Raw genomic sequence first — 16,119 nt, 5'->3', positions numbered from 1 at the left:
TGAGGGACATATGCTGGGCTACGAGGTTACAGATTGTGGTTGAATACAATTCTGTTGCTGCTGACAGTCCACAGTGCCTCATGGATGCCCAATTTTGAGCTGCTGAATCTTTCCAAACGCTATTCCATTTAGCATGGTGCAATATAAAGGAAGATACTCTGTGAAAACAGGATTAGATGGAAAATATTGATTTTTATAAATTACACAAATTTGCCTGAAAAACAAAATCTAGTTCAGCATTTTCAGTAGGACACCAATGAATTTATACAAAGGGGTTTTTCTATATGCAGTCGCTTTGTTACTAATAAAATTTACAATTTGAAGCATAAAACAATAAAATGTAATTGTTCAATAAATTTACAGCAGTTCAACTGGCTGCACAGATCATCAATACATCATGCAATCCACAAAAGGTTTAAAAAACAGATGTATTAAGTTGCTGCTGTTCTACAGTGGTCCGCAATGGAGCATCTGGCAGTCAGGTCTCTCAAGAACTAAATCTTTCACCCCAATTAAAGATGTTTTTTAAAAATATTATACCCCCAACAATGCAAACATTCAGACAAGTGGCAGCTTTTTCAATCCCAACAGTCCAGTTTCTGATCATTTCTAAGCACACATTTCGGGTTACCCAGTTTACATAATATTGATCATTTAATTTTCAGGGAAATATCCTGATCACATATAACTGAAAGATTCAACAGAAAAACTGGATGCTGAAGTTCAGAAATCAAAACAAAAATGTTAGATATCCAACAGAAGTTTTGGGATTTTAGTCTGTGAACATATTTTGTTATCAAGTACTGGAAAGTGAATAAAAGTGCCATATGCAATTAGCCCATTAATAACCTCTTTGTAATAGCAATTATCACCATGCCACTTTTCTATTCTCACTTCATTTTGTTCTGGTCAGTCATATTTTAAAGAAAATGTGCTGCATTCCTTCACTAATGCAAGGTTCTCAGCTTAGAATTATAAATTTGTATTTTATTTTCTCAAAAGCCAACAGCCCTGCTGCCTATTTCAGCAATTTCTCTTCATACAATTCTATATATTTCCAATAGGTAAAATGTCTTTGTGGCAGCATATTCAACTATAATTTTAGCCTGAATGCTCCAATACAAAAGTAATTTTTTAAAATTCCAGCAATTTTAGTGCAATAATCAGGACTTGTGTCACAATTCTAAAATAATTGTACTCTAGCAACCAGTGCAACTCATAACCATTTATGTGATTAAATACAAGTTGAATTTACTATGGAAACAAACACTTTAACAAAGAGGAAAAAGGCTTCTAAAAACCACATCTCAAATATGCAATTTTTGAACAGCAATCTGGCAGAATGGCATAAGGCTGTAATTTAAGAGGAGCTCAGTTGATACCCTAAATCCTCGAGTGAACCACAAGCTGTTTAACATCCTCTGAAAAGATAATCCATTCATACTACGGGTTCAACGTTGTACTAGTTACACATCCAGGATAAAGTTGATTCATTCAAACTCCCCTCCCTATACATAATGGTATATATGTGGAATCACGAACAGAAAATGCACAGCGCATCTACTGGCTTTTAACAAAATATAGGTTAGGGTCTTCCTTGGCTCAGTTGGAAGCTCTGAGTCACAAGTTTGTAGGTTCTAGTCCCACGCCAGGAATCAAGCGCAAAAAAAAAATCAAAACTGACATTCTAGTGCAGAACTGTAGGTGTGCTGCACCGTTGGAAATGTTGTGTTTGGACGAGACTTTAAACTGAGACCTCCCATAGCAATGCTTTGAACATGAGCAGAGGAGCTATTCGGTGTCCTGGTCTCATTCGAGATCATATAAACAGACTATCTGACCATATTGCATTGTTATTTATGGGAGCTTGCTGCACACACATTGACTACCTTCAGAAAATACTTTGTGAGGCGCTTTGGGCCATCTAGTTGTCATGGAAGAAAAAACATAAGTGCAAGTCTTTTTATGAGGGCTAAATCACCAAGGATGTTTGCGGGGGGGGGGGGCTCAGTCCAGTGGCTGTAGGAAAAAATGAAAGAGGATATCTCGGTAAGAAACTGAGACTTGGTTGAAGGAGAGGACAAGAAGATTTTAAAGGCAATTGAAGATGATGTGCTCAGTGGAGGAGAGTACAAACCAGGAAGAAAATGTTTCAATCTCTAAAATAAGCCATGCTTTTTTAGCTGAAGGACAATACCATATTTTATAAAACTGAGATAAACTGCAGTTTCTCCAGGCAGGCAATTAAAAGGAAGCCCCCTTGAAGAGATGTAAAATAGCAAAATTAATTTCATTCAATTGTTGAACTCGCTAACAAAGTTAGAAATAATAGTACATTCTGAAATTTAGAGAATCATATATTGTATTTATTTTTTGTTGACTTTGGAAGTTATTTTGGTTTAAGCTGGATCTTCTTTAAAAACAACAAACTGCAAAATCCCCATGTGTTTAATTTAATTATAAAGTCATTTTTAAGCAAACAATTAGGAAGGTCTTCATTGCAGGAGGACATGAGTTCAAGAACAAGGTTGTCTTTTGCAGCTGTACAGGGCCTTAGTAAGACCACACCTGGGCTATTATGTGCAGTTCAGGTCTCCTTATCTAAAAAGGATATATTTACCATAGAGGGAGTGCAGTGAAGGCTCACCAGACTGATTCCTGGGAGGCAGGATTGTTGTATGAGGAGGGATTGGGTTGACTGGGCCTGTATTCACTGGAACTTAGAAGAATGAGAGGGGATCTAATGGAGACATGTAAAGTTCTGATACGGCTGGACAGACTGGATATAGGAATGTTGTTCCCTCTGGCTGGGGGTTGGTGGGAGGTGGGGTGGGGGGTGGGTGGTGGTGTGTGCGTGTGTGTCTAGAACAAGCGTCAGCAAGATGGGGTCGAATCTCATGACACAGGAAAGGCCATTTAGGACTGAGATGAGGAAAAACTTCTTCAGAGGGTGGTTAACCTGTAGAATAGAAGACTATGACAGCCAAGTCACCTAATATGTTTAAGAAAGGAATAGATAGATTTCTAGACTCTAAAGGCATCTAAAGTATGGGGAGAATATGGTGTTGAGATAGAGCATCAACCATGATCAGTTGAATGGCGGAGCAAGCTTGAAGGGTCAAATGGCTTACTCCTGTTCCGATTTTCTATGTTTCAATGTCATACAACTGTCTAATAATCTGAACTGCAAAAAATGCAACATGTTTCATGTTATTTCATACTATTAGTGTACACCTACACATGGACATTTTACTGATACAGTATCTCAAAGAAGCAACTTTGGGACCGAGTCTGTGCCAGAATTCTGATCTTGCCGATTTTCAGGTTGGGCGGTTCTGATGAGATTGGGTCAGTTTGAGGCAGTTTGGATGGATCGTGCTGAACTGAGTCAAGTCGGGTGAGGTCAAGGGTCACTAAGACCACTTGGTGCGTGGGGAATGACTGGCACGTGAAGCCAATAACTAGTCTGGCATGCCAATACAGTGGCTAGCTGATCAATCCTGTAAGCTATTTTACTCACTAATAGAAATTAAAATTCATGCATGGCAGCTTTGAAAAATCTCATTTTCCATCATGTCCATTTTTCAATACCATATTTGAGACACTGTAATAAGTTCTACTGGTCAGGAACAAAAATCAACACTTTCCCCGAAATTGAGCAAAATGCTACTCAGAGAATCCTGTCAAAATTGGTCATCCAATTCTGAAGCCTACGCCTGCCCCCAATTTATATGTTTGTATTTTTCAGGGGTAGGCAGGAACGTGGACTAGAGGCCACAATAAAATCAGCCACGATATTACAGAATGGTGCAGCAAGCTCCTGTTCCTAAGTCGTATGTTCACATTTTGTTCATAAGCAAGAGTGCTCAGCCAACTGAGCCACTTGATCTCACTTTAAAATTGAACTGCAAGTTTAGTTCAGTAACATTACTATTCTTAGACAGCAAAATTGTAACCCACATTATATAGTATGAACATACTGACTGAGTTTTCCACTTGTGTGCTCGCCAGCCTGTGATTTTCCTGTCCATTAACATGGATGGGGGAGAAGAAAAAGATTGGCTGGCAAACACACAAATTGAAATCTCCAGCCAGTCTGTTCTGGTTTTATGGCAGATGTGGTCAGATAATCGCAACAAGGGAACGCAAAACTGAGGAGCAATTTACAAAAAAATCTGTTAAATGTTTTACTATTTATAAGACATAAATAAATTTGAAAATTGTCTATTAAATATTGGAATGTACAGAAATTTAAGTATATTATAGAATATGGTTTATGTCTAAGAAAATAAGTTAAAAAAACCTGAAGTGATGGTCACAAAAAGATAAACTTGTCTTTTTTTATATCCATTCATGGGATGTGGGCATTGCTGGTTGGGCCAGCATTTGTTGCCTATCCCTGAGGGAATTTAAGAGTAAACCACATGGCTGTGGATCAGGACATGTAGGCCAGACCAGGTAAGGACAGCAGATTTCTTTCCCTAAAGGACATTAGTGAACCAGATGGGCTTTTACACCAATCGACAATGGTTTCATGGTTATTACTGGACTTTTAATTCCAGATTCTTTTATTGAATTCAAATTTCACCATCTGCCATGGTGAGATTTGGACCCGGGTCCTCAGAATATTACTCTGGGTCTCTGGAATACTAGTCCAGCAACAATGCCAACGATATTGCGTCAGGCCATTGGATTCAGAATGAAAGGATTAATAGTTCAAATTCCCAGTTTCAACCTATGTTCTGTGCTCTCGCTTAGAAAGCTTTAGCCAGGTCCCCATAGGCTGCTATTGAAGCTTAATGCTCAATGAGGTAAATGTCAACAAGACTCGTCCAAGCTCCTTCAGTGAGTTTCCGATCTTTGTTAACTTAAAAGTTAAGTTACTTATCACACAACAAATGGATAGCTTTGATCCCCCGTTAAAAAATAAATTATATAGCTCAGTGTGAGCATTTCACCATGCAGATGCAGACATATTCCTGTAACATTGTTTTCCTTAATGTCAGAATAAACACATTTTTAAAATTAATGTTATTTGAAGCCCCAAAAAAGACAATGGAGCACAGAGGATGCCATTCAGCCTATTGTGCCAATGCTAGCTCATTGGTAGAGGTACCCAATTGACACCAATCCCCTGCTCCTTCCCCACAGCCCTATCTATACATTTTGTTTTCCTTCAAGTATTTATTCAATTCCCTTTTGAAAGTTACTATTATATCTGTTTCCAGTGCATTCCGGATCACAATTTGCTGCATAACTTTTCATCCCCCCCATGTTACCTCTGGTTCTTTCAATCAATCAGTTTAAAATCAGTGTCCTCTGGTTACAGGTTTGTACCATTAGAAACAACATCTGATTTACTGAAACAAAACCATTCATGATTTTGAAATACATCTACCAAATCTCCTTTTGACATCCTTCTAAAAGTGCAGCTCCCAGAATTAAACACAATACTCTAGCTGAGGCCTAACCAGCATTTAAAAAAAATGTTTGGCATAACTTGCTCTCCTTTATATTCAAATGTTCTATTAAAGCCAAGTATGATTTTTTTTAAATCTTTTAAACTTGGACTGCAACCTTCAACAATTTGCATACATACTCAGATTGCTGTGTAGCTGTAAACCCTTTGGAAATGTAACATTAGCCTTTTGTTGCCTCTCAATTCTAAATATCAGAACGTATCACTTCACACTTCTGTCCATTAAATTTCATCTGTCAGGTTTTGTCAATTTCAGTCTGTCTAAACCCTCCTCCAGTTTGTACTATCCTCCTGATTGGTTATTGCATCAGAGCTTGGTGTCATCTGCAAACTTTGAAATCATGCCCTGTATCCCCACATTCAGATTATAATGTATCAAACAGAGAATTGATCTAAAACTGACCTCTGGAATACTGCACTATAAACTGTCATTTGGTCTAAAAATCAGTTACATACCAATATTGTCTACTTTCTGTACTTTAGCCAATTAGGTATCCACACATACCACATGGACGATAGCATTTTTGTCTATGAGCTACAGCATTACAGATTCAATCCTCATGTGACTTAAGTGCATAATCTAGTTTGACACTTCACTGTAATGCTGTCAGTCATTGGGCAAAATTTAGTGTTTCCCTTGGAGGCAGGCTGGGAGACTGAGGAGGGGATGAGACAAGAAGGTGTAGACTCCTTCCCAGCTCCTCAATCAGGTCCAGGGCAGTTTTCATGCCTGGAAGCTAACAGAGGCCCATAAGTGGGCTCTTGAGGGCCTCCTCATGCCCTGACTCCTTAGGGTGTCCCTGACTGACCCAGTGACCCTGCCCTAATCAGTGAGGAACTTCAACCTTGGGCTTACTCCATTACCAGCAGTGCTCACTGCTTCTGGTTGTGCTGCCGATACTGGAGAGCTGCTGGCAAATTAGAGGCCATATGAATGAACTACTGTTACATAACCATTTACTGACCAGCTCTAGAAGAGCACAAGCAATGTAGTACTGCTGCTAAGTTATATTAGTGCTATATTAAGTTTAATGTGGGGTTATAAAGTGAACAAAAGACATTTTGAAAGCATCTAATTCATGTGCTGAATGAACATGCAATAATCTGGAGGTTTGCTGTAGTTTGCTAGTCTTATTTTAATCCTCAAATGTTTATTAATATTGACAGGGTTTGTTTTCCTTTATATCTTTGTCTAAGACAGAAGATGGAAAGCTGTTTTTACTCCACAGGCTAATCTCAAGAAATGCCATTTGTACATTGCACAAGTTTTGATATAGCCACCTTCTGATGGTGCAAGTTGTTCCAAAACCTCCAGGTGGAAGTATACTTAAGTGTTTCAATGTCATTTTCCAAGAGTCAAGAATAAAGTCTCAAACGTGGATTAGAGAATAAGTCAGTCTCTCAAAAGGTAGATTTAAATAGTTTATCTTTTCACTTAATGCACTCTGTTTGCCAAGATATTGGTTATAACTTTATTACATTTAATAGAAGAACAATTAAAGCATTATTCCTTACCTAAAATAACAAAACCATCTACCTCCTGATCATGGTTTGTGCCTTTCATAGATGAATCCGTACCCTTTTGAATTCCAAAAAGTTTCAACATTTCACTCTCGCAAGGCTGAAAGACAAATTCATAAACTTTGAACTGAAAGACAAGGTCAACTCTACATTACTAAAATGAATTGGTCTATATAACACAGCTATTTTTCCCCTCATAGTAGAATAAACACAAATTTGGAATCAGAATGATTTCATTCCTTTAACACGATAGGCCAAAATTGATTGTTTTAAGATCAATTTTACTTCATGGGATGTGGTTATTATTTGAGACACCTCCAGACGCTGAAAGATGCCCTCATAAGAACAGGATATGGCGCTCGACTCATCGATCAACAGTTCCGACGCGCCACAGCGAAAAACCACACCGACCTCCTCAGAAGACAAACACGGGACACGGTGGACAGAGTACCCTTCGTCGTCCAGTACTTCCCCGGAGCGGAGAAGCTACGGCATCTCCTCCGGAGCCTTCAACATGTCATTGATGAAGACGAACATCTCGCCAAGGCCATCCCCACACCCCCATTTCTTGCCTTCAAACAACCGCACAACCTCAAACAGACCATTGTCTGCAGCAAACTACCCAGCCTTCAGGAGAACAGTGACCACGACACCACACAACCCCGCCACAGCAACCTCTGCAAGACGTGCCGGATCATCGACACGGATGCCATCATCTCACGTGAGAACACCATCTACCAGGTACACGGTACCTCCTCTTGCAACTCGGCCAACATTGTCTACCTGATACGCTGCAAGAAAGGATGTCCTGAGGCATGGTACATTGGGGAATCCATGCAGACGCTATGACAATGGATGAATGAACACCGCTCGACAATCACCAGGCAAGACTGTTCTCTTCCTGTGGGGGAGCACTTCAGCAGTCACGGGCATTCAGCCTTGGATCTTCAGGTAAGCGTTCTCCAAGGCGGCCTTCACGACACACGACAGCGCAGAGTCGCTGAGCAGAAACTGATAGCCAAGTTCCGCACACATGAGGACGGCCTAAACCGGGATGTTGGATTTATGTCACATTATCAGTAACCCCCACAGCTTGCCTCCTTGGCTTGCAGAATTTCACTGGCTGTTCTGTCTGGAGACAATACACATCTCTTTAACCTGTGTTGAATGCTCCTCCCACCCACATTGTCTGTACATTTAAGACCTGGCTGGCTGTAGAGATTTGCATTCTAATCAGTATTCTGTAATTTGATTTCTGTGTCTGTTTGCACTGTTTGAGAACAGATAACCACTCCATCTGATGAAGGGGCAGCGCTCCGAAAGCTTATGGTATTTGCTACCAAATAAACCTGTTGGACTTTAACCTGGTGTTGTGAGACTTCTTACTGTATTATTTGAGTGCCAGCACTGATAGCTTATTCCTTAGGATCCTATTACACTACAGGTATTAAATTGCTATGAGTACTTGCTTTAAAACAAAAGTTATGGTAGCAGCTCTGTACCTCTCTTCAGTAAAGGCGATAGAAATTCTGTAGTTGTTCTTGCACACTTTGCACTGAAGATACACACAAAGCTTAATTTCACAATTTTCCAAAAGTTGAAAAAAATTTTTGACAACTGAAACTGTGCTTTAATTTACTCCAAAGAAGTGTTAATATGTAAAAAAAATTGTTTGCACTTACAATAGTTACGCTATCACCAGAGTAAAGTTAAAATGGGTGGGACTTCAACGTTGAGATGATGTTACAGGTTATATTTCTGTTAAATGAGCTACAATTATAACAGCATACTACAGATTATGCAGTAACTCTTGGGCCAGTGGACATTTCTCCTATAGTGTTTTCCCTCCCTTTACCTTAGCAGCTGTTTTTAAGCAGCAATACAGAGGATGCCTTATTATATATATCTACAAGATATCTATGAAGTTTCATATATTAACTTACTGGTTGCTTTATGGATAATTTTAAATGCACTAGAGTACAATAAAAATCAGTAGTTCAGCCGATATTCTGTAAGCTGTGCCTATTATAAGTCACTTCAACAGTTCTATTCTAAATTTTTCTAGGCCCCTCGAACAGACATCTCGTGGAATACCTGCATAAGGTTAAGTTTGATAATTTTTATAAGTTCAGCAATGGTCAAAAGATCCTCTGAGCAAAACAGATCTATTAAGCTAAAAAGGGAGATCCAGTCCAGATTTTCATTTATCAATATCACCTAATTTATTAAACTTTCGCTGAAGACAATTATCTCTACACCTGTTATTGGCTTGTCATAGACTGTAAAGTAGGTCAGCAAGGAATTATACGAAGATTGCAATTAGAAACTTTCAAAGCCACTGGCAATTCCAGGATATGAACTTTTGAACCTTCACCTCTGTGATGATACTAGTGTAGTCACTTGTGGGCTATAAAGCGTAAAATTATTATTTTTAATTCTAAATTTTAGATACTACCAATTTTAAAATAAATTTAAGTGATGTTTATATAAATTCATAGCACTGAGATTCAACTGAACTAAAGTTTATTAAAAATCATTAAATCAACATTGTCCTCTGGCAACTTAACATGTGAGTTAGCAATAAATACCTAACTAGAAAATCAAATACACCACAAAACGTTCTGTTTCTGCCTATGGAAACATCTATGGAATTCAAATTTTTATAACTGAATCTTGTAGCTGACAATATTAAATTGAATATATGCTGAAATTTTTAATGAATTACCTTTAGTCAAACAGAAATTTCAGAGTTTTAGCTGTTATTCATATTCTTTAGAGTATTAAGTTAATCGAGGATAGTTTGTGGTGGGCTCAATTCAACATTTTCTATTCAATCAACTTCCTTTCCCAAAATGCAATTCATTCTATTGACAATCACCCAGAAGCCATCTCACCTCCAAGAGGTCATTTTAATTCAGTTGTATATTTTTGCATTGTAACAACACTGATGAAATTTGGTTTTAACGCAGGTAATTTTTATTAAATAACGATATTCTAAGATATGAAGTATAGACTACACCTTTACACATGGGCAAATACATACACAGGAGAGAGAGAGAGAGAGAGTGTCGGGGACAATTGGCCAAGATTCTAGCAGTGGAGTTATTTTATCAATACAACTATCTTCACTGTGACAATATAACCCATAAAAGGCGGCAATATTAATCTAACACATCTGACAGGTAATTTATGGAATTGGGTGCAATTTTTAAAATTCATTTGTGGGACACGTGAGTCGTTGGCTGGCCAATATTTATCGCCCATCCCTAGCTGCCCGAGGGCAGTTGAGAGTCAACCACATTACTGTGGTTCTGAAGTCACATGTAGGCCAGACCAAGTAAGGGCGGCAGATTTCCTTCTCTAAAAGGACATAAGTGAAGCAGATGGGTTTTTCCAACAATCGACAATGGTTTCATAGTCATCAGTAGATTCTTAATTCCAGATTTTTTAAAAATTGAATTCAAATTCCACCATGGTGGGATTTGAGCTCAGTTCCCCCAGAACATCAGCTGAGCTTCTGGATTAATCATCCAGCAATAATACCACTAAGCCATCGCCTTCCCACCTGATTTTACTCCTTATTCAAGTCAAGAGAGTGTAACATTGGATTGGGTGCAGAACCAGCATCTGACCCAATTCCATGTGTTTTCTTGTGAGCTACATTAAAATTATTCCCGAAGTTTTTAAGAGAGGAACTAAAAATAATGAGGAAAAAAAATCAGTGTTCAGTACACATTATGTAGGCATTGTTGTGTGCGTTAGCAATGTTTTAAATGTTCCTGAAAAATAGCAAAAAAATAATCAAATAATCTATGGGGGAGGGATTTAAAAGCTAGACTGTTACCAAGTTATAATTACCCCCAAAAATCAGTAGTCCCTGTACAGTGATAGTTACATATATAGCCGATATAGCAGATTCTATAACAATGTTCAAGAACATCTGGATACATACATGAATAGGCAGGGAAGAGAGAGATATGGATCACGTAGCAACAAGAAAATATTAGATTAGACAGGCATGTGTGTCAGCACAGATTTGTGGGCCGAAGGGCCTGTTCCTGTGCTGTACTGTTCTTTGATACATTAGGCTCCACATGTACAACGGCCACACCAACAATTGCCTCTGATTTGCAAAGCAGCATTTCAGTTATCCAGTACTGGGTGGGCTCCTCCAACTGAACATTGAAAAAACCATAACAAAATCCAATCCCGAGGCACTGATTACACTCTGCTCCCTGATCACCATCTAAGGCTGAACTAGACTGCAGCTATGGTATCCTACATGACTGATCAACTTCTGGTCACATAATTCCATTACCAGTATCAACTACTTTCAGTTTTACTCAGTCTTAGCTCATCTGCTATGGAAACTATCACCCACAGCCTTATTACCACTAGACTGGACTGCTGCAGTGCTGTCCTAGCATGAATTCTGTTTTCTCCAAATGATTACTCAACGGGACAACTTTTCACTGTCAACTGGCTGATCGGGGCACTGAAAGGCAAAGTAATTGGAGCATTCTCACATAACGACCATTCAGGGACTTGCATGGACATGTTCCTATGAAAGCAGTTTAAATGTGATTTGCAACAAAATAGAGTTATTGTTCAGGAAAAAAATTGCCCTCGAAAAGTGAACTATTTGTGAACAAGAAATTGCCTTGTAGGAATTTGCCTAGGTAAAAGAAAATCATATCTTATAGAACTGTATGGAAATTCCATCACTGTTTGGGTGGAAACACCATGATCGCCGACATATTAATCCTAGAACTTCCATAAATTATCTCAGCACACACCAAACGAATGAATCCCAGTGCCTCCAAAAATTACAAGCACCATTATGTGCATATGCATTCATAACGTGGCCAAACAGGTTGGGTGGGTCAACTTGTAAATCCTTCCAACATGCCAATGGCTGGTGTCAAGAGTGGAAGACACCCCAATTGACCATGCTTGATGTAGAGTGGCACTCCCTCAAACTATAAGCGTCTGGCAGCAGGCTAACGACCTGTTCCAGGAATTACGAACTATGGAAACAGATGAAACTCTGCCTTAGTGCACCACTAGATGCAGGAAGAGAATTGGAAGCTCCTACAAGGCAATTTTCTTCCACAAACAGATTGTTTCGTTTTTTTTTTAAGGGTTATTTATTCCCAAACTGTAATTCCATTATGCAGTGCATGCACCAAAGTGTTTAAACTATTATACTAGTCCATCCATGGAAATCCCTGATTATCCATTCAGAGCTTCTTGACAGAATGGTTCTCCTTTAAGTGCAATCAGGGCATTGTCTGCAACTGCGAGGGCCCCTCAACTTTTTCAAATCTTATCTGTTTATCAAAGATTTTAATTGAAGATCTCAAACTAATCCTAAAGTCAAAGCTTGGAAAAAAAAGTCGGGCGGCACAGTAGCATAGTGGTTAGCACTGCTGCCACAGTGCCAGGGACCTGGGTTCAATTCCAGCCTTGGGTGAATGTGTGGAATTTGCACATTCTCCAAGTGTCTGCATGGGTTTCCTCCGGGTGTTCCAGTTTCCTCCCAGTCAAATGATGTGCAGGTTAGGTGGATTGACCATGCTAAATTGCCCCTTAGTGTTCCAAGATGGTGTAAAATAGGGAATTAGTGGGGTCAATGTGTGGGGTTATGGGGATAGGATGGGGGTGGTCTTGGGGCAGATGCTCTGTCAGAGAGTCGGTGCAGACTCGATAGGCCGAATGGCCTCCTTCTACAATTTGGGATTCGATGATTTGCTCAGAACTATGACACGTCGGAACTTGAATTGCAGACAAAGCATGTGCACAGTAACTAATTTCTCAACACATTAGGACCAAACATAATAAAAAGACCTGATGTTGCCTAAGCTGCTGGGTATTTCCAGCATTTTCCATCGTAATTTCAGCTCTCCAACACCTACAGTATTTTGCATTTGCAGCTGTAGCATTCATTTGGTTTAATAGCTGGGATATTTTACTGTAACTCCTAGCACTTTGTTCAGTAACTTTTCTTCAAATAGCTGTTTTAAAAAAAAGAACAAGGGCTATTTCCTGTTAAAAGTGTCCAACCACAGTAGCCAACCATGGAACTTCATAAATGGACAAGTTCGACTTCTTTTACCTCAAAGATGTCACTGTCATCACGTACTATTATCTTGTCTGAACAGTTCATATTCTTCTGGTATAGAATCAATGTGGCAGAGAAGCAGACCATTTGGCCCACAGCCATCAGCAGAAGAGTTTACTGATGAAAGGTCATTGACCTAAAACTTTAAATCTCTTTCTTTCCACAAACACTGTCCATTTGCAGCATTTTATGGTTTTTTTGCAATTTCAGATTTCCACAGTATTTTGTTTTGCGATTACTGGTAGGGAAATGGGGGGGATGAGCATGTGGGGGTGGGGAGGGGGGGGGCAACAGACCCCGAGTGAGGGTGAGGGGGGAGGGTCAACAGACCCCGAGTGAGGGTGGGGGGGTGAGGGTGGGGGCAACAGAGCCCGGGTGAGGGTGGGGGCAACAGAGCCCGGGTGAGGGTGGGGGCAACAGAGCCCGGGTGAGGGTGGGGGCAACAGAGCCCGGGTGAGGGTGGGGGCAACAGAGCCCGGGTGAGGGTGGGGGCAACAGAGCCCGGGTGAGGGTGGGGGCAACAGAGCCCGGGTGAGGGTGGGGGCAACAGAGCCCGGGTGAGGGTGGGGGCAACAGAGCCCGGGTGAGGGTGGGGGCAACAGAGCCCGGGTGAGGGTGGGGGCAACAGAGCCCGGGTGAGGGTGGGGGCAACAGAGCCCGGGTGAGGGTGGGGGCAACAGAGCCCGGGTGAGGGTGGGGGCAACAGAGCCCGGGTGAGGGTGGGGGCAACAGAGCCCGGGTGAGGGTGGGGGCAACAGAGCCCGGGTGAGGGTGGGGGCAACAGAGCCCGGGTGAGGGTGGGGGCAACAGAGCCCGGGTGAGGGTGGGGGCAACAGAGCCCGGGTGAGGGTGGGGGCAACAGAGCCCGGGTGAGGGTGGGGGCAACAGAGCCCGGGTGAGGGTGGGGGCAACAGAGCCCGGGTGAGGGTGGGGGCAACAGAGCCCGGGTGAGGGTGGGGGCAACAGAGCCCGGGTGAGGGTGGGGGCAACAGAGCCCGGGTGAGGGTGGGGGCAACAGAGCCCGGGTGAGGGTGGGGGCAACAGAGCCCGGGTGAGGGTGGGGGCAACAGAGCCCGGGTGAGGGTGGGGGCAACAGAGCCCGGGTGAGGGTGGGGGCAACAGAGCCCGGGTGAGGGTGGGGGCAACAGAGCCCGGGTGAGGGTGGGGGCAACAGAGCCCGGGTGAGGGTGGGGGCAACAGAGCCCGGGTGAGGGTGGGGGCAACAGAGCCCGGGTGAGGGTGGGGGCAACAGAGCCCGGGTGAGGGTGGGGGCAACAGAGCCCGGGTGAGGGTGGGGGCAACAGAGCCCGGGTGAGGGTGGGGGCAACAGAGCCCGGGTGAGGGTGGGGGCAACAGAGCCCGGGTGAGGGTGGGGGCAACAGAGCCCGGGTGAGGGTGGGGGCAACAGAGCCCGGGTGAGGGTGGGGGCAACAGAGCCCGGGTGAGGGTGGGGGCAACAGAGCCCGGGTGAGGGTGGGGGCAACAGAGCCCGGGTGAGGGTGGGGGCAACAGAGCCCGGGTGAGGGTGGGGGCAACAGAGCCCGGGTGAGGGTGGGGGCAACAGAGCCCGGGTGAGGGTGGGGGCAACAGAGCCCGGGTGAGGGTGGGGGCAACAGAGCCCGGGTGAGGGTGGGGGCTACAGAGCCCGGGTGAGGGTGGGGGCTACAGAGCCCGGGTGAGGGTGGGGGCTACAGAGCCCGGGTGAGGGTGGGGGCAACAGAGCCCGGGTGAGGGTGGGGGCAACAGAGCCCGGGTGAGGGTGGGGGCAACAGAGCCCGGGTGAGGGTGGGGGCAACAGAGCCCGGGTGAGGGTGGGGGCAACAGAGCCCGGGTGAGGGTGGGGGCAACAGAGCCCGGGTGAGGGTGGGGGCAACAGAGCCCGGGTGAGGGTGGGGGCAACAGAGCCCGGGTGAGGGTGGGGGCAACAGAGCCCGGGTGAGGGTGGGGGCAACAGAGCCCGGGTGAGGGTGGGGGCAACAGAGCCCGGGTGAGGGTGGGGGCAACAGAGCCCGGGTGAGGGTGGGGGCAACAGAGCCCGGGTGAGGGTGGGGGCAACAGAGCCCGGGTGAGGGTGGGGGCAACAGAGCCCGGGTGAGGGTGGGGGCAACAGAGCCCGGGTGAGGGTGGGGGCAACAGAGCCCGGGTGAGGGTGGGGGCAACAGAGCCCGGGTGAGGGTGGGGGCAACAGAGCCCGGGTGAGGGTGGGGGCAACAGAGCCCGGGTGAGGGTGGGGGCAACAGAGCCCGGGTGAGGGTGGGGGCAACAGAGCCCGGGTGAGGGTGGAGGCAACAGAGCCCGGGTGAGGGTGGAGGCAACAGAGCCCGGGTGAGGGTGGGGGCAACAGAGCCCGGGTGAGGGTGGGGGCAACAGAGCCCGGGTGAGGGTGGGGGCTACAGACCCCGGGTGAGGGTGGGGGTTACAGAGCCCGGGTGAGGGTGGGTGCTACAGAGCCCGGGTGAGGGTGGGGGCAACAGAGCCCGGGTGGGGGCAACAGAGCCCGGGTGAGGGTGGGGGCAACAGAGCCCGGGTGAGGGTGGGGGCAACAGACCCCGGGTGGGGGGGAATGGGGGTGTGGGGGGGATGGGGGTGTGGGGGGGAGGGGGTGTGGGAGGAGGGTGGTGTGGGGGGAAGGGGATGGGGGGGTGGGGGGATGTGAGGGGAAGAGGGGAGGTAGTGACAGTACTTACAGCAGATGAATCTCCGCCACCAGACTAACTTCACATCAAATCGGGAGGAAGCCGACAGGAAAGGAGCACCGTGCGGCTGCGCACGGCCTCGGGTCGCCAATGAAACGACAGAATCTTCCAAACCAGGTTTTTAATCTTTAAAATAATTTCTCCGAGGCAGAGCCGCTCGAGCTTGTTTACCTCAACTTCCGGGCCTGCGCACGTCCCATTGCGTCATCTCGCCATAGCGGGTGACGCCATCACGTTGCCCCTGATGGAACGTTGCTCAGATCTGGGCCAGGCCATTGACAGCTGCACCTGGCCAGGTGATC

General features: G+C 44.5%; 1 protein-coding gene across 3 annotated transcripts in view; it reads right to left on the bottom strand.

Annotated features, from left to right (window-relative positions):
- Positions 1-16,033, bottom strand: part of umad1 (UBAP1-MVB12-associated (UMA) domain containing 1) — a 102,734-nt gene extending 86,701 nt beyond the window's left edge. The window contains exons 1-2 of one of the 3 annotated variants that reach the window (XM_078238068.1): positions 15,809-16,033; positions 6,995-7,100 (exon numbers count right to left, since the gene is read on the bottom strand). In XM_078238068.1, the coding sequence (XP_078094194.1) occupies positions 6,995-7,085 (91 nt within the window). In that variant the 5' untranslated portion in view covers positions 7,086-7,100; positions 15,809-16,033. The remainder of the gene's footprint in view (positions 1-6,994; positions 7,101-15,808) is intronic. The other 2 variants (XM_078238076.1, XM_078238085.1) reach the window with 2 other exon arrangements.
- Between the last annotated feature and the right edge of the window lie 86 nt (positions 16,034-16,119).

Source organism: Mustelus asterias, chromosome 2 (assembly GCF_964213995.1).
Source record: "Mustelus asterias chromosome 2, sMusAst1.hap1.1, whole genome shotgun sequence".
Classification (NCBI taxonomy): Eukaryota; Metazoa; Chordata; class Chondrichthyes; order Carcharhiniformes; family Triakidae; genus Mustelus; species Mustelus asterias.
Note: the sequence above shows the minus strand (reverse complement) of the source record. Positions and strands in the feature narration are given on the sequence as shown.